The sequence below is a fragment of the Opisthocomus hoazin genome, chromosome 6, assembly GCF_030867145.1.
Source record: "Opisthocomus hoazin isolate bOpiHoa1 chromosome 6, bOpiHoa1.hap1, whole genome shotgun sequence".
Taxonomy (NCBI): domain Eukaryota; kingdom Metazoa; phylum Chordata; class Aves; order Opisthocomiformes; family Opisthocomidae; genus Opisthocomus; species Opisthocomus hoazin.
Genome location: NC_134419.1, coordinates 67,099,968 through 67,126,833, shown reverse-complemented (window position 1 = coordinate 67,126,833; position 26,866 = coordinate 67,099,968). Strand labels below are relative to the sequence as shown.

At 42.6% G+C, this 26,866-nt stretch overlaps 1 protein-coding gene across 1 annotated transcript in view; it reads right to left on the bottom strand.

Annotated features, from left to right (window-relative positions):
- SORCS3 (sortilin related VPS10 domain containing receptor 3) overlaps nucleotides 1-26,866 on the bottom strand; it is a 334,020-nt gene that overhangs the window by 150,344 nt on the left and 156,810 nt on the right. The window contains exon 3 of the mRNA XM_075423696.1: nucleotides 22,413-22,512. Coding sequence (XP_075279811.1) covers nucleotides 22,413-22,512 — 100 coding nt within the window. The remainder of the gene's footprint in view (nucleotides 1-22,412; nucleotides 22,513-26,866) is intronic.

Here is a 26,866-nt window from a genome sequence, read left to right as displayed (position 1 = left end):
AAAAAGATTTTCCACCTGATGTCGCAGAAGGTTATGAAGTTAATAATGCTGTATATTAAAAGGTCACTGTCAGAGTTCTGCCCTCAGATAAGGAGCACAAGACAGCTAACAGTTACATAGACCTGATGTAGTACACACACAAAACCTCCACTCTGCCCTTTCACACATGAAATGCAACACTTCAGTGGATAGTTCAAGAAATGGGTCAGATGACATGGAAAAGGTGATGCTTCCACCAGACAGTTTACAAAGCCAGGCAACCTCTGGAACCGTAACAGTTGTTGCAAGATCAAATAATAAAATCATCAAATTAGGAAAATGAACAGCTAGAGAGAAAGCTGGAAGTCTAACAACAGTCATATCTTGTTGCACGTGCCATCACACTAGTTGCATACCCCTCTTCACCTAGTTCTGATATCAACCCCACATTCTTCAAATGGAGAAAAGAACACACCCAACACCTCTGTTGTCATCCATCCTCCCAGGCAAGGCTGATCCTACACAAAGCAGGGTAGAAGAAACAGGAGGCTCAGTCAGAGTGAGAAATAAACGGCCACCAGCAGTCATTCAGCTAGCACTGCCCCACAGCTTTGTTATGTGGCAAGCAGGAAGAGAAGACTGGGAGACTCTGGGCTTTATTTTTTTTATTTTTCATCTTTTTTTCTGCTGGAAGTTAAGGTGGGAGGACAATTTTTGGCAGGGGAAATAGCAGGATATTTGTCATGGGCCTGAAACCTCCACTTTTCATTATTGGGGCCAGGGAAGAAGGTTCCACCCCAGTAGTGATTTAGATTAATCACTTTTCATTAGGAGCCAATAAACAAACTCCACTCCGAATGAGCATTTCTGCCAGCACCCTGTGTTGCCATTTATAATTGCCATAAGGGATAGCAAAGGAGCACCAGAGAGTCGTCAAATGTAATTTATAGGTTTTTAAGATCTAATCATTTTCTATAGTATTAAATTAAATGGCAGCCTTTATTAAAAAGGAAATTACATTTTACCTTGCTATATTCTAGAATATATACATACACACAGAGAGAGATATAAAAAATACTATTTTCAGTTGCTGCCTTCTCTAGTTTAAGTGGAGAGGGGAAGGGGAGGCAGGATTGATTACTACTAAGGGTAAGTCCTTGAAAACTTGGTGGTTTATAATACATAGCTTTTCCTCTAGAGGCTATAGCCTGACCTCCAAAAGTCAGTGGACAATGAAAGGCAAGCACCAGACAAAATAAACCAGGCTGAAAATCAGACTGAACTTCAGGTAGCTCCTTAGGAGATGAATGCAGAGGACGAGACCTGTCTGGTATGTGGTGTATCTCCTTTAAAGCAAGAGCTTTGGGGGCAATGATGACACACACTGAGCTGTTCTGAATGAATTCCAGTTCAGCAGAACACCAGGCACAACAGGGGAAGCACATAGAAGGGAGATGATGCAGAGAGGCCACCTTGCAAGAACACCATAAACTATAATGTATGGACTGAGATCTTCAGCACGTGATCAGGAAACACATCCAGCTCTGAATACTTCAAGGGGATTTATCCCAGTAAATAAGCAGCACAGGCTGCAGACAGAAAGAATAAGGAGAGGAAGCGTCATACCTATACCTGCCATGATGTACTTGGTACAGAACCCATAGAAGTAGCGAAGCGTCACTCATATTTGTTGGAGAGCGTGTAAGACACTTAAGGAGCTCTGAACAAACACAGAAGTGGGAAGGAAGGAAAGTGACACCATATCATAGCACAAATCCACTAAAACATCATGCCCTCTGATGGGGCTAATTTAATAAAAACTAAGGCAGGATTTGTAACTAAGAATTTGCGTTCCTGCTACCCTGATTAAAATTCCAGGTGTGTCACTGGGTTAATGCACACACCTTCCTCATTATTGGTTTCACATAGGCTATGTGCAGGTGGATGAGTCAAGATGGTGACACACTCCTCTTCCTCCACTCCAAGCTAGCCAGGCACATAGACAACTGTGATGTGGAATATTGAACCACACCAGTATTGAGCTAGCGCGCCTCTCACAGGCACAACCCTACAATATCCCCAGACTCTACTGGCTTGGAGCTACAGGTAGCCTGAGTTTGTATCTGCCTGCATCTCTCTACTGCAGTTATGCCAAAGACTCCCCTATAGCTTGGCACTCAGTTCTTCTCTCAGTACCCTCCACGGCTCTGCCCTCACATTAGCAGGCCTGCTCAGCCCATCACCGCCACCCTTCCTCTTCTGCACCCAAGGTACAAGAACACACAGACGCACACCCTGCCCCTATCATATTACCTGTATCCATAGCATCAGATTCAAAAGCTTTATCACCGCTCTTGCTCCCTGGTTCTGTTATCCCAACACAACAGAGATCTGTTTTGTACACAGCTGAATCTTTTAATAAACTACCTCTCGACAAAAAAAAAATGAAACAATGTGCCACATAAAAGACATTTTTATTATTATAAGTTTTCATTGAATCATTTTATTTCTCTTAACCAACATAAATTTTCACTGTAAATTACCAAAGCGCATCTCTTTAAATCAGCACGGAGAAGTTTTATAGGCACAATATCTGTAGCAGTAATGCGACTGAGCTACATTAGCAGGAAGCATCCCAGTAAATGAATAAAGAAGACAGCTTCAAAATAAATGTCTTTTGTTCCCAGAAATAAGTAGATAGAATTAAACCACTGTGTACTGCGTTCTGATTTTCCTCTCCATTTTAATGCACTTTTCAAAAGTGATCCTTTTCAGAGGTCCTAGTCACATTTTCATTTGCCTGTATAACGTGCTATTCTAAAAATAAACAAACAGTTTTAAAAAAATCCACCTACAAACCACCCAAGCCTCCATAGCTACAAAAGAAACTCAGCTCCTTAGCAAAAGTATTAGCAATTTGGTCTGTATTGCACTGCATTGTCCTCTTTGACAATTGAAAAGGTAGTTCTGCCACAAACACTGCAGCAAAACCAGAAACTTAAGGTTTCATTTTTACAGCTTCCTAGTGATTTCCATATCGAATGTGCTCAGTTTACACACGAAAAGTATTCACGATTTTTTTTTTTGCCTCCTCCCACTAGACCCTCCACTCGGAAACACTTTAGGTCCTTCTCAAAAAAACTTTAGGCCCTTCCTAAAGCCAGACTATATCTACATCAACAACAGGAAAACAAAAATCTGATTGTGTTTTGATTTACAACATTTAAAGGATTATATGGTTCCACAAGCCCTCTGGAGCTAAGCCTGCTTCCCAAGAAAGTTCTGTATTAGCTTTGAGTTTAAAAAGCAAAAAAACTTCAAGAATATACACTGAAATGTCAATGCAAATGGAAGACTTTTGCTTTGTTTGGAGTTATGATGTCCTTTCCTCCTTTTGAAACTGAAAAATCAAAATCAAATGACATTTAAAGGCTTAAAGCTACAAAAGTCATTTTCTTCCATCAAAACATCATTGTATCACAAGTATGTTTAATATGAATAGTTTGGAAATCTCTTATGGTAAGAGTAATTTTTTACTGCTAAAGTATTTTAGATTAAATGTTTGACCATCTGAAATTTCTCACTGGCAAATAGTTCATTATTCATTCCCCTCCCATTCTTCCTCTCTCCTACATCATTACTGCAATTTACTTGCCCTGCAGGCTAAAGGATGTCCTTGGAGGTACCATGGAATCATAGAATGCTTTGGGCTGGAAGGGACATTCAAAGGTCATCTAGCCCGACCCCCTGCAGTGAGCAGGGACATCTTCAACTAGACCAGGTTGCTCAGAGTCCCATCCAACCCGACCTTCAATGTTTCCAGGGATGGGGCATCTAACCACCTCTCTGGGTAACCTGTGCCAGTGTTTCACCACCCTCATCGCAAAGAATTTCTTCCTTATATCCAGTCTAAATCTACCCTCTTTTAGAAAACCATTACCCCTTGTCCTATCACAACAGGCCCTGCTAAAAATATATACAGCCTTAATCTTTTAGAACACAGCTACACAGTATACCTGAAGCCCTTCTATGCCAATCCCATGGAGAAGAGATGCAAATCATCACAAAGTAAATCACATCCCTTTTTCTTCTTTCCTCACCAAGTGTCAGTTTAATTAAAAACTTCAGTTTAATTAAATCAGCCCAACCCCCTATGAGACAAAATGGTACTGGTGTCCCAAATAGCCGTCTACTTACTAGCAGAAGTAACACCCATATAAATCAGCATTAAGCTAAAAATATCTTTGCATGCTTTGCACTATTTTAGAAAACACACCTTAACTTTACACAGACTTTTACAGAAGATGTTCAGAAATGGCTAGATACCTGCTCACTGCCCTGTAGATACAGTGACTCCTGCAATAATCAGGGGAAAAGGAAGCCACGCCCTACTTTCCAGTCACCAAGTTCAGCTTATCAGTCAGACAGGAAAAAATGAGAGATGGCAGTGATAAAAATGTGCTCTAGAGAGAAATCCTATTTATTTACATAAAAATAAAGCAATCCACCCTGTTACTTGGCCAGCAGCAGCTGTGACAAGGGACATCTGCTCTCTGGGAAGCCAAACAAGACAGACATGAAGAGGGCAACAGCTTCCCCATAATCACTAACTTTGTATCCCAAAACAGAGTAGCCCAGATTTGGGGCTCCTTCTTGCTTCACATGGCTCAAACACTTCCTTAATGTTAAGGATAACCTGTGGGTATCAATCAAACAGTAAAGCTGCACTGAGCTTTCATGAGAGATAAATTGTCTGGACCTACCCCATTTCAACTTCTTGTAACTTCACTTCTCATTGCCTGAAATTTAACATTAATAACATTAATAACAGATTTAATTAATGAATGTAGCACCAGATCACCATCTCTCAGAACCATAACACTGTAATCTTAAAGGATGAAGTGCACTGCACTCACTTGATAAGGGTTTATGAAGCATGTGTTATAAAAGTACCTCAACCATAAGGCTTTTATACCTTGGCACTCACTTCAATACAATCCCATAAAATCCAAGCAATCTTTAAGTGTTAAAGGTGACTTTCACTACTGTATTTATTATTGGATAATGAAAAATGAGTCAGATACCCATAGAAACTGAGCAATGAAATAGAGTTTCCTGAGACTTTTGCATTGGGTCTGCATTATATGTACCATGACCAAATAACAAAATAGCGCTCTCAAGACCTTTCAGGCACTTCATGCTAACCTTCCCATGAGGACTTCTCTGTAATTATAAACCAACCGCTACTCCACACAATCCCGTTGCTTGTCATGGAACTTAGAGCTGTAAGTACCAACTCCTTTGAAGGACCTCCTCCATAGACTCCTCCAGCTGTGCTGGAGACTGCAGCTCTCTACACTCGTAAGTTGGTTTGAGCAGACAGCATATATCTCTGACACTAACATCAGGGGACCTCATCTGTGGGTTCCCCATCTTTCCAACACTGAGAGTGAATGATCAGAGCACATCATGCTGTTCAGGTTACATGCAGGTCCTATGTCTCTGTAGAAGATTTTGTCTTTTGTAGAGGGTACACGAAAGAAGAGGACTATTACAAGGTAGAAAGTAATAAGCTATGAAATTAAAACGTCTTTTTTTTTTTTTTTAACCTAAAACAGCAGGGTCTTCTGATGATACTGCAACACAAAAGAGGACATCACTGGGGTGCTTGTTCATTTTTATGATTATCAAATCCTCTTCTGAAATGCAATATGCAATTATTCTGCTGTGCTTTTATTATGTATATTTAGACAACCCATCTTCAAAATTGACAGCAAGTTTCATCAGAAGTTTTGTAAGTTGTACCACAACAATATTCTGAGTAGATACCAATGTCATTTTGTTAATCAGAAATGACGCAAGCATAAATCTGCTGTCGAAACAGCACGCCCTCCCCACCAGGATCCAGCACCCCAGATTCACTATTAACTTGAAAAGCCCCTCAGAAGAATCCTGGTACTGTCAGAAATAAGACTAAGAGTTTTGGCTGCAACCAACCCAATACATACCTGGTCTCAACAGAACCTGGAACCAGTAGTTCAAGGGAGCGTAAGACTGGCCTATGAGGATGAATAATCTACATGCGCAAGATAACTAGTATCACACCAAGACACTAAACATGCAATTGGAATATATAGTCCCAGTATGTGCTACATACAGTTGGCTCAGTCAGGGAAGAGGGCACAATTAAGATTACAGCATGTCAGTAATTCTTTCATTTGCTTCTCGTAAAGATTAAAAAGGACAGAGATGCCATAATTACTTTTGGGAGATGCTGAGATAAAGCAGTTTTGTGGCAAAAGAACAATTATCTATTGTCCTCCTGTCTGAAAATCCATAGGAGAGATATCTTACATGATTAACTTTGAGAAAAAAGATTAGTAAAAGCATGTCAAATGAGGACCAGCACCACCTCGCCTTCTCTAAGGAGATGCACATCAGCCCAACAGGCTTGTTTACGGTCAATAACCCTGGTTAATCTTTCTGATCCCTATTGTTTCTCATATCCAGCTATATCCAGGGATATTATATATATATAATATATTATAGGATATAGATAGGGAGATTATATATAACAATTCATTGCTTAGATTTGTACAAAATTAAAACAAGCTTTTGGCACTGCAGTCACACCTGCCAAAAATTGCCATGCCAAAACAAAACACTTCACAGAATTCCAAGCTCACACACCTCCTCCTCTGTGGAGAAAGCATTTTATTTCATTACCACCTCCAGCAGCTGCGCAAGAGCACAGATGCACCTTGCAGGATACCCTGAGGATCAGGAGCAAATCAAGGCTGATTGGACACAGAGCAAGAGCCCCTCAAGGAAAACCACTCTGCCATCCTCCTTGGCAGGTGGGAAATGAAAATACATCATAGCTGTAAGGCTTAGGCAAAATCAGAGCTGGGACAAGAACTCAGATACTTGAAAGCTGCCATCCTAACCTGCCCACAATGCCAAATCCCAGGCTGGATCCAATTTGCATGCACAGGAGTGGAATAAGCCATCGTACTAGACCCAACAAAGCAGAACATCTCATGTTTGTTTTACTGTTAAGCAGGTCAGAACAACACGTCTCCCAACTTTCTCTCATCTTTTTGGCACTGGACACATGTACTTTTCACTTTTAATTACAAAGCACAGCAAGCATTTGCTTGTTAAATTTCAGGTGCCAGTGGGGATGGAAGCCATCCAAAAACCATGTGTTTGACCTGGCAAAGAGTGACTGATTGGCAACAGCCACATGCTTGGTTGTAAAACCTTTTCATTGTCACAGCAAGGCAGAGTCTACCCAAGGTTACTCCATCCCATTATACTCTTGTTACAGCTGCACATTCTCCAGCTCCCCACAGAACATCAGAGCAAAGTCCTCTGCCACAGTAATCCTACCTTCCTGAGGCCACTTCAGTGCTGCGTGCTGTTCAGCTATTTTGCTGAAGGCTTTTCTGTATCACAGCATGTTCATGCATAGTTCCTTTCTACAAATTGTCACATGGGTTACAAGCATCACAACTTATGGCTGGTTTTGTATAGATCCAGTTTGACTTGCACTTCTACGACTGGGCCTGGACCAGAAGAAGCAGCAACCCCGGCTGGTGACCTGAGGCAACAACCAGTGCTTCCACAGGAAAAACAGAAAGCAAATCAGCAGAAATGAAAAGCTTCTGATCTACATTATGCTTTGCTCTGGAGCCTGATATTTCTGCATAGCATAGTTCTGTATGATGCCTTTTTATTCTTCCTGATTCTACATAGGAAATCCCAAACTGTTGCAACATCCGACAGGTTGTTTTGTGGTCACCAGATTTTTAGTGACACAGAACAGCTCTGATCCCAAACTGTGTGCACAGAAAGAGAAAAGCAGCATTCACTGTTATAATTATATGTTATTTCAGTAAATGCATGGTTGTGCTGTTTTCCATAGAACTACAAAGTAATTTTCACCATTATGGTAACTTACCGTGTAAGCAGAAATAGTTACAGAAAATAATGTAGTCAGTAAGGAGAGGCTGTGTGCACCACGGCTGCTGGAACTGAGAACAACCATTTATATAAAAACACTCCTCTGATTATAGGTCTCACTTGGGAGAACACTTCACATGCGGGAATAAGTTTATTCACAGTAGTTGCCCCATTACAGAAAACAAAGAGATGTGCATGGATAGCTACTCATGGGGGTAAACTTTTGCAGCCCATATACAGTAGTCTATTTCACTTGAGGACAGTAGAGTGTTTCATGACTCTTTAGAAAAATAAAAATTGTATTATGTATCTCCCTTGAGGCCATTAAACCTGAATACAATTTAAAATGCATCATTGCTTCTCTTCTGCTTACACACTTTATTTTTCTGCTTTTTAGTCAGATTGCAGAGAAAACATAGACAACAGTCAGCTTTATCAATGTTCACATCCAGCTGCTAAAGATCTATCTCCATTTACTTAGCTGGCATCTATTACTCACGTCCCTCACTGTTCTTAGTCTACTTCTCTTCCTCACATCCCTCCACTGGAGGAAGCCGAGGAGGAAGGAGAAGGTCTATTCATTTTCTGGATGGAAGGCTGAGGCCCCCAAAAAATCAAGGTTAAGGTTACAAAACGTGATGGCATTGCAGTGCTCTGCACAGCAGTACTCAGGTCTCAGCTATCCACTGTGGTTGCAACCACCACAGGCTAACTCAGGTGCCAGAGACCCCAATATATGGGAAGGTTTAGAATGTAGGAACAGGATTTGCAACTCCCAGCTCACTGGCTTTGAGATTTTCTATCACATTTGCAAAATTAGCTCCCAACGATACAGTCCTTGCAGGTTTATGATAGAAGTCTTGCCTGCACTTACACACCGAGAAGGTGAGTGACTGCCCCAGTGACTGTAAACCATGGCCGCTATGTCCTGTTCCAACAGGGTCACTGATAACCTCGCAGCCTTGGGTAAATCACATACTTTCCTTTCTGTATCCTTTCATGCATATACATAAGCCCTGGTCACTGCAGTGTCCTGAAGAAAGTGTAGGAGTGTTCCTTGTGTAAGAGGAAGAGGGGACAAACATCTTATCTGAAGCACAACCCTGACACTTTGGTTTAGGAATCAATTGTGAAAAGTCAGAAAATTGCTAAGCTGACTGCATCTTTCCACCCATTTCAAGGTCCTGAGCACTACGCTCCTTGCCTCCACTCCACTGCCCCTCATGTCCCTCAGCACAGTTGCTTCACAAGTTTTGTTGCTTTCTAGCCGTCATTTCTAAGGATCATGATAGCCTGCCATGGAATGGCTCCAAGGGAGGAAAAAGATTTGTCAGAAAAATGACAACCTGATTTGTTGCAACAGCGAATTAAAATATTGTGGGGCCCACTGCAAAAGGCAGCACCCATCTCTCCTCAGACAGACACATAAGGACTGGGCTGTAAGTGTTGATTCCCCAGATTTACATGAAAACTACAGCCTGAGTTTCTTCTAACTGCATGTGTGCACCACTTCGAAAATCCCTATCATTACTTGCAGAGTCCAGCAGCGTCTGTCTGTATACAATGAAAAGAGGCATTTTAGGACAGATAGAGTCAAGGGCAACAAACTCTGATTAGTGCAAAAAGAAGCCTCAAGCCCTCTGAGACACGCTGAAATGTTTCTCTAAGGTCTAGCTCAGCCGAGACTTATGGTGAATTAAAACTGCTTCTAACAGCCATGCAAGGGCTTCCAGGATTTACAGTGCTGCTTAGGATAAAGCATTTTACACAGAATTGATCAGATCAGAGCTAAAATTAGAGTTACTGCATTTACACTATAAGAGGCAGGTGTGCATACATGGCAGAAGCTGAGATAGTGGCCAGCAGGTACCCTGCAGACTCTGTTAATCTATTCTATTAAAAATGAGAATTCACTCAATGAGTAATGCTAAATTTCTCTATTCTTCACTTTGGAAAAGAGTGAAGTAAAAAGACATTTTGCCACAGATCAGTGGGTTTGGGGGTTGGCATGGAGTGGGTGGAGGATTTTCCTCGTAGAAAAATAACTGTGTCCTGGTGAACCAGCTCTTATCACTAAAGATCAAGGTCAGAGCATTATGCAGTCTTCAAAAGGACCCACCTGCCCCTTTTCCACGGGCTGCTCTCCACCCATTCTATTACTTTTTCCTCCTTTTTAATAACAGGACACACTGACTCGTTATTATTGATTGATTATCCTGCTGTCTGTGAAGCACCATTCCCCTCCTCGTTAATTCAAAACTACCTCATTTTTCATACTTCATAAATTAATACATTATTGGAGCTGCAGCAGTAAAGGAGATGGCCATGTTTCATAGAGAGGTAGAGAGGGTGGAGAAAGGAAAGAAGTCTCATAAACCTGCCCTACACCAGGATCTGCAGTTGTGTCCGCTCTGCCGACGGGCTGGGTGTTGAGTACACGGCGGCACATCCTGACAGTTCTTCTTTGTCCCTGTAACCAAGGCCGGGCACTCCGAAAGCTCACACAGGTCTGCTCTGCCCACTTCCTAAAAGTAATGGACATACTCAGTGACAAAACTGTAGCTTTATTTTAGGGGATATTACAACTTCTGATATGTCCTTTAACATTTGCTGGCTAAATTAGAGCAAACCACCTCTTTATTAAATACTGACAGCCAACTTTGGGAAGTCTACATCTTAATATGGATGTGACCTTTCCAGTTTCACCCCATCTCTTCTTTTTATGACCTCATACCATCCCTGAGGCTCTGTAGGGCCCTGACTCCAGCAATACAAGGTGAATCAGGCGGAGAGATACACAAGAGAGGCAGACTGACTTCTAGGAAGCCAGACAAGGCAACCCTGGCATAGATGTGCGCTAGTATCCTGCCAGGCTGAGTCTTACCTGATAACTGGTCTTTTTTCTCCAAACATTATTTGCAAGTCCTATGAAAATAAAGTTGACATATTGGCTTGGGTTTCTCTGATCTTTCCCCCTTGCACTCTGACTCTCCAGCCACTCCAGTAGACAATGAAGTGCAGTGATACCCTCCTCAACCAATGTTATGTTTTTTAAGGATGATTGAGCTGGGAATCGTTTGTTTAAAGTGGTAGGTACTTTCACCATCACAAACAGTGCCAAACAAACACCGCTCACCCACTCAGTCCTTGCACACAAAGCAATCTCAGGGAAGTGTGCACGGTAAATAAGTCAAGCCCAAAGGGTTTGAATTCTGATTTCCCTTCCCCTAAAATCTGTTCCTGCTTTCATTCAAGTGGCCATTTATTCCATAAACTCACAGGCAGCATCTAACCAGGGACTTCAGGATCACAGTTCCAGTCCATGAATAAACAACACAGGAGGTGTCTGACTGTTTTTTTTCTTATTTTTCTTATACATCTCATGTCTACATGCTTACTTTTATCAACTAGATTTGCAGTATCTGTGAAGACTAAAATGACATTTAACAAAACATTTTTCATAAAGCCAACTTAGCCCTCATTTTACTCTCTGTCTTTATTAATTAAATACTGCATTAGGTTTCCATTTGCTTTCAATACTTACCTCAGCACTAATCAAATGTGTATTAAATGACTGCAGAAATCTATGAAAAATGCAAGTGAAAGCACTTGGAATGCATAAGTACAAAGACAGGAAATGCAGATGCATAAAGGCAAACACAGGCAACCCTAATTCTGGAATTTCATAATATATTAACTTTCTTTTCTTTATGAACATTAAACTATGGCTTTCATTGCAGTATCTTTAACATGGACATAAACAGAAAAGACACCCATCTCTCTTCTAACCCTCTCCCCTCCACCAACATTAAATAATGCCATGTGTGAGCTTTTTGTTAATTATCTCAATTGTGTTTATTTTTAGAAACCACTGATAAGCAGCGGATGAGGTTCACTGGTGTTTGGGGTTTATTGTTTGGGTTTTTAATGCATCTGCTTTTTCAGAGCACTAACGGAAAAAGCGCCAAGAATTTTCATGTTCACACATCTCGAGGGACAGCCTTCCCCGGCGTACAAAGATCAGACTGTCCCTCTTCAAGAAAGTGGAAAACTTCCACTGAGGACCTCTCATAAGCTTGGGTCCAGATTCTGTGCTGTCTGTGCTGACAAATGGTCACATGCCAGACAACAGATGCTACACGACCTCCATTTATCTCTCCGACTTATGTCAAGTCAGAAATAGTAAAATTAAAATCTGCAAAAGAAAGTACAGGACTGTACAGTCCAGGTCAGGTCCCAGTGGGGCATCTGCCATGCCAGGCCCCACAGTCCCAGGCTGCAGCAGGGCTGGGTACTCTCTCACAGGAGCCCCTTGATTACAAAGATCCACAAGGAGGCACAATCCCCAAATATAGTAATAATAGTTATAAAAAAAAACCAATCAAACCTATTTAGCCATACTGAAATATATGGAGTATTCTAATACCTCTCATATTTTTTCTTTATCTGAGTGTCTTCCATTCATTGATCTCAAATCATGTTTAAAACACTAAGAAATTAAGTCATCCAGCATCAGGCAACTATATTTCTTACACAGGAAAGGTCAGAGAAACCTACAGAGAAAACGTGACTTTTCTGAACTCAAAAGAGACAATAAAATTCCCTAGAAAAGGAGAAATTCCTAAAGTCCCCTTCTCCAAGTATTGTGACACATCTATAACTTCAGAGATCACTTTCACACAGTTTCAGGTAACGGTTCTGCAAATATTTACAAAAATTCTCTTTTCTCAGGTGACAAATTCAAGCTAAATTAATCGGACAAGTAGAGAGAACGCCATGCACAACAGTTCACAGGACTGCACCTTGTAGATAAAAACACATCTTGTCACATACCCTCTGTCTCTGCCACGGATGTTGTGGGTGACCTTGAGGAAATCATCTTTGCTTCATCAGTAAGTGAAGAAAAATATTACTTCATCATTCCCATCTTTATTCTTCTATTTAAATTGTCAGTTCTGGAGACTGACAGTGACTGTCCCTGAAGTGTATTTACGAGACTGCACCGCCACGTTAACCAGATCGCAGTCACATTTGCACAACTCACTGGTATAGCCAGAGCCGACAAATCTAAGCTCATCTAACCCAGATGCTGTGGTTTAGAGCTACAGCCTTTCCTGTACAGCGGTAGGCAGGTTCTGCCCACACAGGCTCTGGGCTGAGTGGCATGGTTTCTGAAGTGCCAAGAAGCACAGGAACATCATACGCAGCTCAGCAGGTCCAGAGAAGGGGTGCACAAAGAGATGATCACAACTGCATTTGCAGCTCAGGTACTTTAGGCCCTGCTCATGGCAGCTGCAAAATCGAGAGCTATTTAGTAACTGTATTTCATTGGGATGAAGGAAAAGATGAGCAATAAAAGACAGCAGAAACAACTAGTTCTTTCACCCCCGCCTTGTGGCTCTCAGCCCCACTGCCTTTGTGTTACATAGTCTGAGATCACACCAGCAAGTACCAGTTTGCAGCACACGCTGTTTATCAGTGTCAGCATAATAAGGAAAAAGGGTCCAAAGAAACCTTCCATCTGCAATATGGCTTTAGGATACTCCAGAGCTCAGTTACTCACCGATAGCTTGGGATGCAATCTTAAGAAAGCAGCAGATGACTAATGGGAGCTGTGGCAAAGGATGGCAGCTCAGTTCAGGCTGGGTTAGCAAGCATCAGATGCATACTGGAACATCTGCCTCATCAGCCTATCACACATTTGATGAGTAAGAGGAAAACAAAACTCTGTGAAATTCCCTTTGGGATCAAATGGACTAAGAAATAAAGGCAAAACCAAAATCAGTTTGGACTACGGTTCTGCCCTGAGTATCCAATCACAGCCGAGGAACTCCCTTTGGAGATACAAGAGACCAGGACCAGATTTGGTCTCAGTTACTCTCCAAGTGAGCAAGAAGAAGCGAAAAGGAGGTCAAAGCAACTTGCGCTCAGTTTAGGATCTCCAGCTCCTGTAAGAGGAGGTGTCACTCCCAATGCGCTAGCTAGTTTCCAGTCGGGCAGATGCATTCCTCTGCAATTTCAGTATTACAGTCACAATTGACTTCTTCCTTCATTAACCCAAACTGCAACGCAGCTTTGCCCTCTGCCAGCTCATAAACCGTTGCCACGCTTCATCCCCAAGAAGCTGCACAGAAACAAACAAATCTAATTAGATATAGCTTTCAGAGCTTCTGACTCTCCAAATACCTCTAAACACTTCTCATTCTGATGGGCCAAGTTCAGAGGCATGATTAGGTGAGGTGCCGCATGCCTTCAGCTTTTATAGCTTCAGTGATTGGGGCTGCACCTCCATTACGACTCTATGACAATGAGGAAACTAGTCTGCAAAACCCTTCTCTCAAAGCTCTTTAACTGAGCGCTGTAACTTCATTTCTGCTTTATGCTGTTTGCAACTACTGTTCAAATCTCTTAGCTAGAAGGCCTAACTACAAATAAAATTTCTAATGCTTCATCTCTGGTGTAAGGGAAAAATGGGGGGAATCCTCATTTCAATCACTGCACCTGGGTGATAGTTCTGTGCAGAGAGTAAGCATAAAAGACTATGAACCTTTTAATTCTTCCAGTTATCACCTACAACAATGATGGTAACAGTGCAGGAGAAAAGCTAAAGATGACTGCATCCAATTGAATTGCAAAGCAAATTCATGAAGGAAGGTATTTCTAAGACGTCAGAACTGGCATCCCAGATCTTAAATGCAATCAGAACCACCTGTTAATCCACAGCTCATCTGAGCAATACTATATACAGGTAAGTGTTTTTTGGTTTGATTTTGTCAGAGTTGTCATTCTCTTCCTTTTTCCTCTCCTCTTTTTCATTTAAATGCTTTTTAACTCCTTCCTCTTAACCTCCACAGGAATCCCAAGGGTAGACATAAAAGTTTCACAGTGAAAACTGAGTTTTCAATAAACAACGCCTTCACCAAGAATATTCACTCTTCACAGAACATTTCATGGAAAAAGTAATACATAAGCTCTATGGTTCTTGAGTTTCAAAATGGCACCTTAGTTCCTGAAAAGAGCAGTGATTCGGATATATGAGACTTCCATTCTCATCTTCTTTTTGCACCCTTTGGAAGGACTTTGAATCCTTCTCCAAGACATCAACTCTAATGAATCCTGTTATTGACAGCCAAGAAGAAAGCAAATGTTCTTGGGATAGGGAATCTTACCCAGCAGACCAACCCACGCTAGAAGATAGGGACTCGCAGCACTTCAGCTCCAAACAGTGCCATTTTGATGTGCAGGCAGTTAGTCGAAGAATCACAAGCTTAATTTTTTTGTGGAAATTATCCGATTTTCTAACAGAAAGCTTTCAACAAACAAAAACAAAAAGAATTTGCAATAGAAAGAAAATGGGAATTTAAAAAGTCAAAAGAAATGTTTTAAAATAGCAGAGACTTTTTTCCTTACTGCTTTGGAAGAAATAAACAGTTCTAATTCCTAGATTGCTGTGAAAATCTGCCTCTAGTAAAATGTAACTAATGCCCAAAATATAGCATTAAATTAAACGACAGCAGGTAACTGAGATCTCTGCCCAGAAGAGAGTAAGCAGCTTTTTATTACACCCCTAAAGACAGACAGGAGGCTATAGGGTAGAAAAGCCAAAGCTATGCATTTTGCAAGTCTCAGTTTTTCAGAGCACTCAACCATCTGCCCCTAAATCCCATTTATCCGTAAGGAAAGAGTGCTGCTAAACAAATACGAAAGTTTCTCGTTTCTGAAGTCCACCACGGAATTATCAGGCTTGTTGCAACCTATGTGTTAACCAGGCAAAGCAGATGCTTCTCACATGGTCTCCCAGGCAAACAACCAGGTGGGCAGATGCACTCAAGGGGAAGATGTGTCCTGGAATACACTCTGCCTATTAGAGCATCTTCATGGTGGTAGAAATGTCAAAACTGCAGGCACTTGGCTTCTCACCAGGGCTCAGAAGAATAATTCTTAAGAAAGCAACAGCCCCCAGGACTTCAGAGTTGTCTGGTTACTATGTCTAATGATCACCTGGAATATCACGGTATTAATGAGAACTCAATGCAGATCTTCCTGATCCAATACAAGTCCCTAGTGTGCAACTGAAAAAAGAAACAGCCCAAGCATCTGCAGGGGAGTAGATACAAGTTTGGCAGTTTCAGTTCCCAGCAGCAGAGGCTGTACACACAGTTGCAAGGGTTGTGAAACCCTGAGCTAGTTAGCTCTTGGGAGAAGGGAATTGGCAGTATGACTGCTCCACAGGAAGATGAAGCAGTCTGGCTCACGGCAAGAAGCGTTTCAGCTCTGGTGTAGCCAGAGGCTACGAATTCACAACGGGCTGCAGCCTGCTTGACCGTTTCCTTATGCCAGCAACTCCAGGGTGGTCTCATTTCAAATGATGGGTGCTCTCACAACACCAAGCTGGCCCTGATCACTAGCAATGATACTGGAGAGGCAAGAGGAATCATAGCTGGGAAGAAGTATTCTTGCCAGCTTCCTCTGGTATCTGCATGTTGTTATATTGATTTAATTATAACCGTAAACTTCAAATTACATAGTGGAAAAGTGCATTTTCCAAATACCTTGTTGTGACTTCTAGGAAATGCACACCCCCTATCTCAGCTCCAAACCCAGCCATTAGCAGGTTGGGTCAGCAGCTGGGAGCAGGTGCTCTGGGATCCAGCACCACATGGGGACACAGCCAAAGCCACCTCAGCTCAGCCTTCGCTACGCAGCTCTGTGCCTTGGTTAACTCTGTGCATGCAAAGGACTGGTATCTCCCAGTGGCAATGTGTAAAACAAAGGAACATCCACTGACAAAAATCTGGCCTCTAAGTGCAAAACACCAGCACAGCTAAGACATACCCAGAGAGAACCAAGACTGTCCTGGGTTTATCACCATGATAAGCATAAAGATTGTGTTCCTTCACCTCTTCCTCTCTCAGCTGTGTCTTTCCTCTTCAGGCACAAAGACCCTCCGCGGTGATTTTGCCCACTGACAAACACTAGTGACTGATGTGTTTCACTGAGAAGCAAAGGGCAGAACTGGGGGGATCAGCTGTTTCCAGGCTGCTCCAACATTTTCCAGTCTGCTGTGTCAGGGAAGACATTTCAATACTTGGCAGGACAGCAAAGACAGACAGAGTTAACATTCAACACCCTGCTGGCGCTCTCCAGTTAGGGACGGGAGACAAACACAGGAACAGCTTAGAAGGAAGCCTAAAGAGAACATGAAAGGAGTAAAATCGACTAAATATATAACCCAAATTGAAACAAGAGTTTTTAGCTTAAAAGGGGAAGGCCAACTGAAGCTAACTGGGGACTTGCTTTTGCCATCAATGTTACATAGCAGATGCTCTGACATTAACTTTTGGGGGAGCAGAATAAAACCCAAAAAGAATGAAATATTTTAAGGCCTAAAAAGCTATTAGGTCATCAAGTCTGACTTCCACTTGTAGCACGTTTTCCAGAACTTCATTAAATCATTCCTACTTTAAGCTCATATTTCTTCCAGAAAGGAATACACTTTGTAAGAAAAGGGTGTTTGAGTTTCATAATTCAGTAGGGCAAGGCATACATCAGGTGTGGCTTTCTTGGGACCAAGAGAGAAGGGGAATGACACAGGCTCCCAGATCATGGCTGGCCTCACTCAGCTGCTCAGCCTCTGCATTTTAACTCTGACCTGGAGAAACTAGCTGCCCATGGTTTGGATGGGTGTACTCTTCACTGGATAAAGAACTGGCTGAATGGCCGAGCGCAGAGAGTGGTAGTGAATGGAGTTAAATCCAGATGGTGGTCAGTCACAAGTGGTGTTCCCCAGAGCTCAGTTTTGGGTATGGTCTTGTTTAACATCTTCATCAATGATCTGGATGAAGGGATTGAGTGCTCCCTCAGTAAGTTTGCAGATGACACCAAGCTGGGTGGGAGTATTGATCTGCTTGAGGGTAGGAAGGCTCTACAGAGGGATCTGGACAGACTGGATCGATGGGCCGAGGCCAGCTGTACAAGGTTCAACAAGGCCAAATGTCGGGTCCTGCACTTCAGTCGCAACAACCCCATGCAACACTACAGGCTTGGGGAGGAGTGGCTGGAAAGCTGCCCGGCGGAAAAGGACCTGGAGGTGCTGGTCGACAGCCAGCTGAACATGAGCCAGCAGTGTGCCCAGGTGGCCAAGAAGGTCAATGGCATCCTGGCTTGTATCAGGAATAGGGTGGCCAGCAGGAGTAGGAAGGGGATTGTGCCCCTGTACTCGGCACTGGTAAAGCCACACCTCAAGTACTGTGTTTGGTTTTGGGCCCCTCACTACAAGAAAGACATGGAGTTGCTGGAGCGTGTCCAGAGAAGGGCAACGAGGCTGGTGAGGGGTCTAGAGAACAGTCTTATGAGGAGCAGCTGAGGGAGCTGGGGCTGTTTAGTATGGAGAAGAGGAGGCTGAGGGGGAACCTTAATGCTCTCTACAGCTACCTGAAAGGAGGCTGTAGTGAGGCAGGTGTTGGTCTCTTCTCCCAGGTAATTAGCGATAGGATGAGAAGCAATGGCCTCAACTTGCATCAGGGGAGGTTTAGATCAGATATTAGAAAGAATTTCTTTACTGAAAGAGTGGTCAGGCATTGCAATAGGCTGTCCAGGGAGGTGGTGGAGTCACCATCCCTGGAGGTGTTTAAAAAACATGTGGATGTGGCACTTCAGGATATGGTTTAGTCGGCATGGTGTTGTTGGGTGGATGGTTGGACTCTGTGATCTTAGAGGTCTTATCCAACCTATGACTCTATGATCCATCATACTGCAATAAGCAGAGATGTTGGTATTGAGAAATCAGTGTTCCACCACAACCTGGCACAACGCTGAGCAGAGATATACAACAGAAGCTGCCAAAAATCTTACAATAGTCCCAAATTATCAAAAAAGAAATTAGAAACAAAAATTTGTTCTTTTAAAAGAAGAAAGAAAAAAGCCAGCATTTAAACCCTCTTGCCTCATATTTGCCAGCGATCTGGATGAGGGGATCCAGTGCACCCTCAGTAAGTTTGCAGATCACACCAAATTGGGCAGAAGTGTTGATCTGCCTGAGGGTAGAAAGGCTTCACAGAGAGATCTGGATAGGCTGGATCAATGACCCAAGGCTAGGTTTATGACATTCAACAATGCTAAGTGCCAGGTCCTGCACCTGGGCCACAACAACCCCATGCAACACTACAGGCTTGGGGAAGAGTGGCTGGAAAGCTGCACGGAGGAAAAGGACTTGGGCATGTCAGTTGACAACCAACTGAATACAAGACAGCAGTGTGCCCAGGTGGCCAAGAAGGCCAAAAACATCCTGGCTTGTATCAGGAACAGAGTGGCCAGCAGAAGTACGGAAGTGATCATGACACTGTACTCAGTACTGGTGAGGCCGCACCTCAAATACCGTGTTGAGTTTTGGGCCCCTCACTATAAGAAAGACATTGAGGTGGTGGAGTGTCTCTAAAGCAGAGAACAGAGCTAGTGAAGGGTCTAGAGCACAACTCTTATGAGGAGCAGCTGAGGGAACTGGGGTTGTTTAGTGTGGAGAAGAGGAAGCTGAGGGGAGAGACCTTATCGCTCTGTACAGCTACCTGAAAGGCTGTTGTAGCAAGATGGGGGTCAGTCTCTTCTGCCAAGCAATAAGTGATAGGACGAGATGCAATGGTCTCAGGTTGCACCAGGGGAGGTTTAGATTGGATATTAGGAAAAATTCCATTAACAAAATGGTTGTCAAGCATTGGAACAGGCTGCCCGGGGAAGTGGTTGCGTCACCATCCCTGAAGGTATTTAAAAGACGTGCAGATGTGATGCTTAGGGACGTGGTTCAGTGGTGGACTTGGCAGTGTTAGGTTAACAGCTGGACTCGATGATCTTAAAGGTCCCTTCCAACCTAAATGATTCTATGATTCTGTAATCGAGCCTAGGGTTATGCCACAATTCAAGTAAATGATGTTTATATAAATGGCATTTGGCTGAATGCATAATTCCTGTTTAACAGCTGAAGAGAGACATTTTGGGTCTTCAAAGAAATTTGACAGGTAATTCCCACTGTAGTTCCGCAGGGTAGCTGAGAGGTAATTATCCTTCTCACTAGTAAATCAATTAGGAATGAATGTATGGAAAGCTTTTCCCCTCCTCCAAGTAACTGCTAATCCTCTAAGCACTAATGAGCAGACAGGGTGAGCCACAGCATGCAAACCCATCAAAGATCGACAGGAGCTGTGAGGCACGCAGGGTCCAGTCACTGCCTGGGAGCTGATGCCTCAGGAGAAAATATCTTGCCTGGAAAGGGTCTGCATGATTCACCGTGCTTGCAGAGGTCCTGTGTAATTGTGTTACTTTTGGAATCTCCCTCCCTTTTTATTGCCTCAAACGAAGACCTATTTATAAGGCTCACAAGAGATCACTGCATTGTGTTCAACAAGCCAGCATCGGTGCTGTTAGAGGTGAAACACAAGGGATCCAGACTTCTACTGAGGTGCAATCGATTCACCTCACCTAGTGCTTTGTGATTCATTATTGGTGGTTGTCCTCAGGAGCTCAGCAAAAACATGATGCGTACTCTACAGGTCACTGTAATCGTATTCACCCAGAAAGACCTGGAGAAGATTACAACCCAAGTGCATTCTTTGCAGTGCACAACCTCATGAATCTGTAAGGGGTGGGTGGACAATAAATCTGATACTGAATATGACAAATCCCAGATGCTCCAATCCAGTGACATCATCTCCAGGTGTTTTTCAAATCCTGCATGGATGTTTGGAATTGCTTTGATGGTGAACAAAGCAGAGTCAACTCCAGTTCAAACTCATGCACAGTAACCGTACCCATACATTTAGCAGAGACAGAAAGAATGAAAACAAGCTGTTCCTACAGCAGCCAGCACTGAAGCCGGTTTCCTACGGGTTTTCCGCACAGCTCATGTCTCCATTTCAAATGATTTTTCAGAAGGGAGGAGAAGAGGGAAGACAGACAGATAGGTCCAGAAATAATTTCTTTAAGTCATAAGACCAAAAATATTTTTAAAATGTCATCTGAAATAAGAAAACAGCAGGTAAAGATAAGTCTGCATGCCACTATATGATGAAATGAAGATGTTATTAAGAAAAACAAAAAAGGAGAGAAAAGACTGCTAAACTGTAAAGCTCGATAGCTTGAGAAATTGCTACAAGAATCTTACATCCGAGTACTCCTGTTTGTGAGGGAGACCTTACACAAGTGACGTAGGATTTGTAACTGAGCATATTGCCTCTGATTTTCGTGGGCAGAGTTGCTTTGGAAACAGAATGAAGAAGAATTAACTCTTCAGTCTCCACCATATTGGATATGGGAGGGGTGTGAAGGCCGAGAGAGCTCATTACTAAACTTTTTCACTCCATTTTGCTCAGAAAAAAAAAGTCCAGGTAGTTGTCACAATAATTCAGCTTCTGTATCAGGAAAAAATGTAAACTGATGCCTGCCCACTGCATTCTTGCTCTCCACACACACACATTGCTGCTGATAGTAATCAGAGCTATGATTGCCTTAAGGTTGCATATACTGAAACAAACATCAATCCTTAAAACTCAGTAGACTGACCAGTGGTGGAAAACACAATAGTAGGAATAAGAACCATACAAGTAGCAAAATGCTAGCTTGGAAACCTATTGATGGAGACAGAAGATGGGCAGTTTGGAAGTGATCAAGCCAAACGGACTGCACCCCATCCAAACACAACTCCATTGCCAGCAATTAGCTACGTGCTGCAGCCCTCCCACGTTGATTTCTGTGGGTAGCTGAAAGCGTCTTTGTCCCACCACCTCCCTTGAATCAACACAGGCAATAATTTTAAACCAAAAAGGCACTGCATAGTAACTCCTGGGCTGCACTCTAGGAGCCAGCTGCTGCCCTAATTGCATCACGTGGGAAGCATGAGCAGGGGGTTTGAAAGAGATGACTTCATCTTCTCTCCTACACATTCAAATCAAATCTTAGGTCTTCCACCCACTCTCCCAAGCATATTCTGCTTTCAGCCCCCTTAAATGATGTAACTAATGAAAATGTCATTTACATCTTTACCTCCAACTTCTAACTAGGGAAAGCATAAAGGGGAAAAGAGTCAAATGCAGAAATAAATGCTTTTTAATCAGTATTCCTAATAATATGGAGACATAGAAGGCAGGGAGAAGTGTACTAGTTAAAGCCAGCGTAAGCAGAAGTCCCAAAAACATTTGTATAAGTTCAGGTTCTTTAAAGGTGTAACAGTCAGACACAAACAAAAGCAACCCTTACATTTCTTTAACACATCCAGCAGGAGATTAAGGACTCCAGCCCCATCACAAAACCAGACATAATTCTACTGGATTCCATGGAATTGCACTAGTGCAACTTAGATGGCAAATTCAAGCTCTCGTGAATTACCAACAGATTTCACTTTAGGATCATAATTCCTCTCAGAAAGAACAGAATGCCGTAATTTTGTTTCTATGGCTACCAGCTCGATGGCTCTCCCTTACCTTCCTCTTGTTAGTGGGACTGACGTAAAGGTAGCTCAGCACAGTCTTCAGGCCTACTTTGTCATTTAGCTTTTCATAGGTAGTGCCATAGTCTGTTGACCTGCAGAAGAGGAGACAAAAAGAATTTCTGTGGTTATTAGACCTTAGGGGAAGGAAATGACTCTGAACAGATGCCCAAAGTTACAGTTTAAGCATTATTACCCTAAAAACTTGGGCTTTTGTGTTTCATTCAAGGTGGACAGCAAAAAACCAGAAGAAAACTTGAGTCCGTTGGGAAGGGGTCTGTCTCTGCATCAATTGATCCTATGCACCTGGGGAGCTGCGGTGCACCCGTGAAGATGGACTTTGGGGGCAGGCTCTGCTCTGACGTGCAAGGGTGGGATTGCAAATGGTATCAACGTGAGAGGACTTTAATCTCAGTAGCACACTTAGCACAAATTCTCTTTTCAGACAAATCCAACAGAAGAATCCAAATTAAACCCAACAGCAACAGTTTTATTTAAGCAGGCTGTTTTTTGACTTGGAGATGGGGATCCAAATGTGGCTCAGAATTGTAACAGCTGAACTCATGTCTAGATAAAAATGTATCTAAACTGGCATCTTGAGTCCTCAGTCACTCCCATCCCACTTTGTGCCAGGCATTTAATTTTTCTGAGTTGCAGAGACAGATTCAGGCCCCTACACGAGTAAATCCCACCCGGAGGAGCAGATGATCTGGGGGAGGCATTACCCATTCGTGACTGGGGAAAAGGGCTGCTTCGTCACAGAGGGTTTTCTGAAGCTTCCTCCTCCTCATTCGTGGGCATGTTTGAAACCTCACTTTGCCCTGCTCGTTTCTCTGCTGTTTTTGTACTCTGCTTTTCCTAACAAACAAGATTTTTTCTACCAGAACAAATCAACAGCTACCTAGTACAGGATCGCACACCTGAAAAGTGCTGAGCACCAGCTTGTTTTAGTAAGGGTGTCACAACCTGCATGAACAGCCTACGCACCCTATCCAAACAGGGGGAAAGCCTGGCTCCTGACCCTACACAGCTTGTGTCATACGGACAGAGCAAATGCAATCCTTAGCAGGTGGACAAGGACAGATCCTCACAAAAAGCCTACCTGGACACACCCATGATTATATTAGGATGAGAATTCATGGGCCCTGCCCTCCTCTCTAATCATAGAATGGTAAGGGTTGGAAGGGACCTTAAAGACCATCCGGTTCCAAACCCCCTGCCGTGAGCAGGGACACCTTCCACTAGATCAGGTTGCTCAGAGCTCCATCCAACCTGGCCTTGAACACTTCCAGGGAGGGGGCATCCACAGCTTCTCTGGGCAACCTGTGCCAGTGTTTCACCACCCTCATGGTGAAGAATTTCTTCCTAATATCTAATCTAAATCTGCCCTCTTTTAGTTTACAGCCATTCCCCCTTGTCCTATCACTACACATCCTTGTGAAAAGTTCCCCTTTTTACTAAACAGATGATTAGAGAACATGTAGCAATTCAGTGCCTTTCCCAGTAACAAGCACCAGTAATTTTCCGATTTTCTATATTCAGCAAGCCTCCAGCATCTGCAGCTTTGTGGTTCTGCCTGACACCAATCCTCTGCTCCTTGTCGGTCTGGCAGAGCAATGGCCCAAGTCACCCTTCTGGCATCACGGTGAACAGTGCTGCTGTGCCCAGCAGCTCAAGGCTCCCACTCAAGTGGCTGCAGAAACTGAGTGATACCAGAATCTTCACCCAGATACATGGGTTTCCTTGCTGCTAGTGGAGTCCAGAATGACACTGGAAAGGGCCATGCCACAAAACTAGACGGCTAGTTTGAGGCTTCCAAGAAGTAGGACCCTTGAAGTCAAAAGCTTTTTTTATCACTGATGTGGCTCCAGCACATTTGCTCCTGTGCATCTTTCAAGCACAATTTCTGAATGTTTTGCAGACTGTTTTTTACTTAAATGGCTTGAATCAATGCTCCTCCTTTGAACACTTAGCAGTCAGGGGTGTCTTAAACAGCTTCCTTGTGTTCTGGTTTAGCTCTTTCATACTAAAATAGAGCTAATACTAGCTCTATTTACACTTAATACTCTTTTGTACTAATGCATAGTATTGATACTTGCTGGACTTCACAGAGACATCCCAAAGGATATTACAATAATGTACTGTATTTCCTTAACACTTTCACATCCAAAGAATCTGAAGCTCTTGTCTCACTAGGTACCAATATCACGCAAAAAAAACCCTAGCAACTTTCCCCCTCCAGCCAAGCTTGAAACTGAAGCAGCTCAATTAATAAAACAGAATAATCCAGGCAAATTAATTCCACTACACGAGGCCGCCTATACAGGCAAATTCAACAGGTCAGGAATCCTCAAGTAACACTAAGCTCTAAGCAGAGGGCAAGCACCGAGGTACTTCCTTGATCTCACCCCTTCCAACAGCACCGAACCTCCAAACAAGCCACATTCGTGACTACACATGTACCAGCCATCAGCCAGGGAAAAAGATCACTGGTTTCAATCAGCATTCAAAGAGAATACAAATAACAGTTTAATATTCTGTCAGAGCCACTTTGGTTTTGTTCTCCCAGTCATTTTCAGATCTCCCAAAATGCCTTGCACTTCTAAAGATGCAGGCTGGATGCCCTAATGACTCTTTCTCATTAAACCATTATCACTCATTGCATTTGCCCTTTCAAAGAATAGCTAGCAAGGAAGTAGGATCATTATTTCGTTAGCTTCTCTAAGGCTTTCTTTATTATCATGACAGTCACCACTGGCTTCACAGAAACGTCTCAGAGGATATCACAATAATATACTGTATTTCCACAGCACTTTCCCATCCAAAGAATCTGAAGCTTTTGTCTCGTGTTAATCCATTCAAACTAACAAAGTCCCAAGGGCCATACCGGGAAATATTATCTCTATTCTAGAGATGAAGAAACTGAAAGCTTGCATGGGTAATGGTTCATTTTTTCAAAAGCAGGAATGTACAATTAGCCATGTCAGCTTCTATAATCATCTAATGCATGTCTCGATACTCAAACCTGCTAAACACCTACCATCAAACTGCCTAATTTGAAAACAAGTATTTACAAAAAAAAAAAAAAAGTTGGCTGCCTAGTTTTACCAAGCCAAGCTTGAACATTTGATGTGATGTGACCCACAGGTGGAACAGAACAGTACTGACGTGTGGAAAGCAGACTCCACAATCTGTAAGATTGTAAAGTAGGTATGTTTATTCAGCGCCGGGCAGCACGGGGGGTAGCCCCATCAAAGTCGTACACGCCGAGCAGCAACTAGTCTCTTCAATTTATACAATCAAATATTACATATTTGCTATATTACATATACATTAGATTTCCCAATGCGCATATATATATGCATATTACCTCATTTCATATCAAAATCAGTTTCAAGAAATAATTTCCATATTATTAGTTCTAAGAACTAAAATCCCTTTTAACCCCTTCCTTCAGTTCTGCCTCAGCTTTTAATCTTAACTTGAACCTTGCTCCTTTACTAATTATTTACCTTTGCAGTCAAAGATTTCTAACTGCAAATTAACTAGCCCACATGTCCTTACAGTTGCCCAACACTACAATCAAACTGGATACCAAGTTTTCTCTCATTCCTCTGGTCAGAATAAGATCCACTTCAAAGTACATTATTAAAGGACTGGAGGGGAAGAAAGCATGTAGTTATACCAAAATGACAAAAGACTCAGGTATACAAAAGACTGTTTCCATGAGTCACACTCCATATGCCTGCTTTAACTATGGTTGGGCCTTTTATGGCCAACTGATCCTGCCTAGCTGGTTCTCCTCTGCGTTGCTCCATTGAAGCCACCACTGGAGTCTCACCATCTTGGAAAGCTATTACTACCTTCAGCAACGAGTTGATAATTGCAGATTGCTTCTAAGCACACACACACACACGTATACATAAAAGTGTTATTAACAACGCTTTCATAAAACAGATTGTTGCACCTCATTACACCACTGGTAGCACAGGAACTGTTATGATGTCGAATGGACTCTGGCTATATATACAAAGCCTGCAAAAGCTCCGTCCATGCATTTTTGTCCCACATGTCCTTATATATTGATCTTACAGCATTTCATTGTCCCCTCTATCCTGATTTCCATCCTGCAAACCAACTGCTGGCAATGCCCCAAGAAAGGCTGCACAGTGAAAAGCAATAAATCTCAAGGGGTAGTCCAGTCTTGAATGGGCGTTTGTATACTCCAGTTTGGCTTTTTGGGTTTTACAACTAGCAGTTCCTACCAGCCATAAGGAAGAATTTCTTTGCTAGTCTTCATTAACAAGAAGAAAGACTTTATCCAGTACAACACAAGTGTCATATTCATACAACCAAATAAATGTGGGCTTTCCCAGAACAGGCTGTGGCACCAAATTGTACATATTCCCATTGGAGAAGCAAGGTTTCTAATGTACTTAATTTATTAGC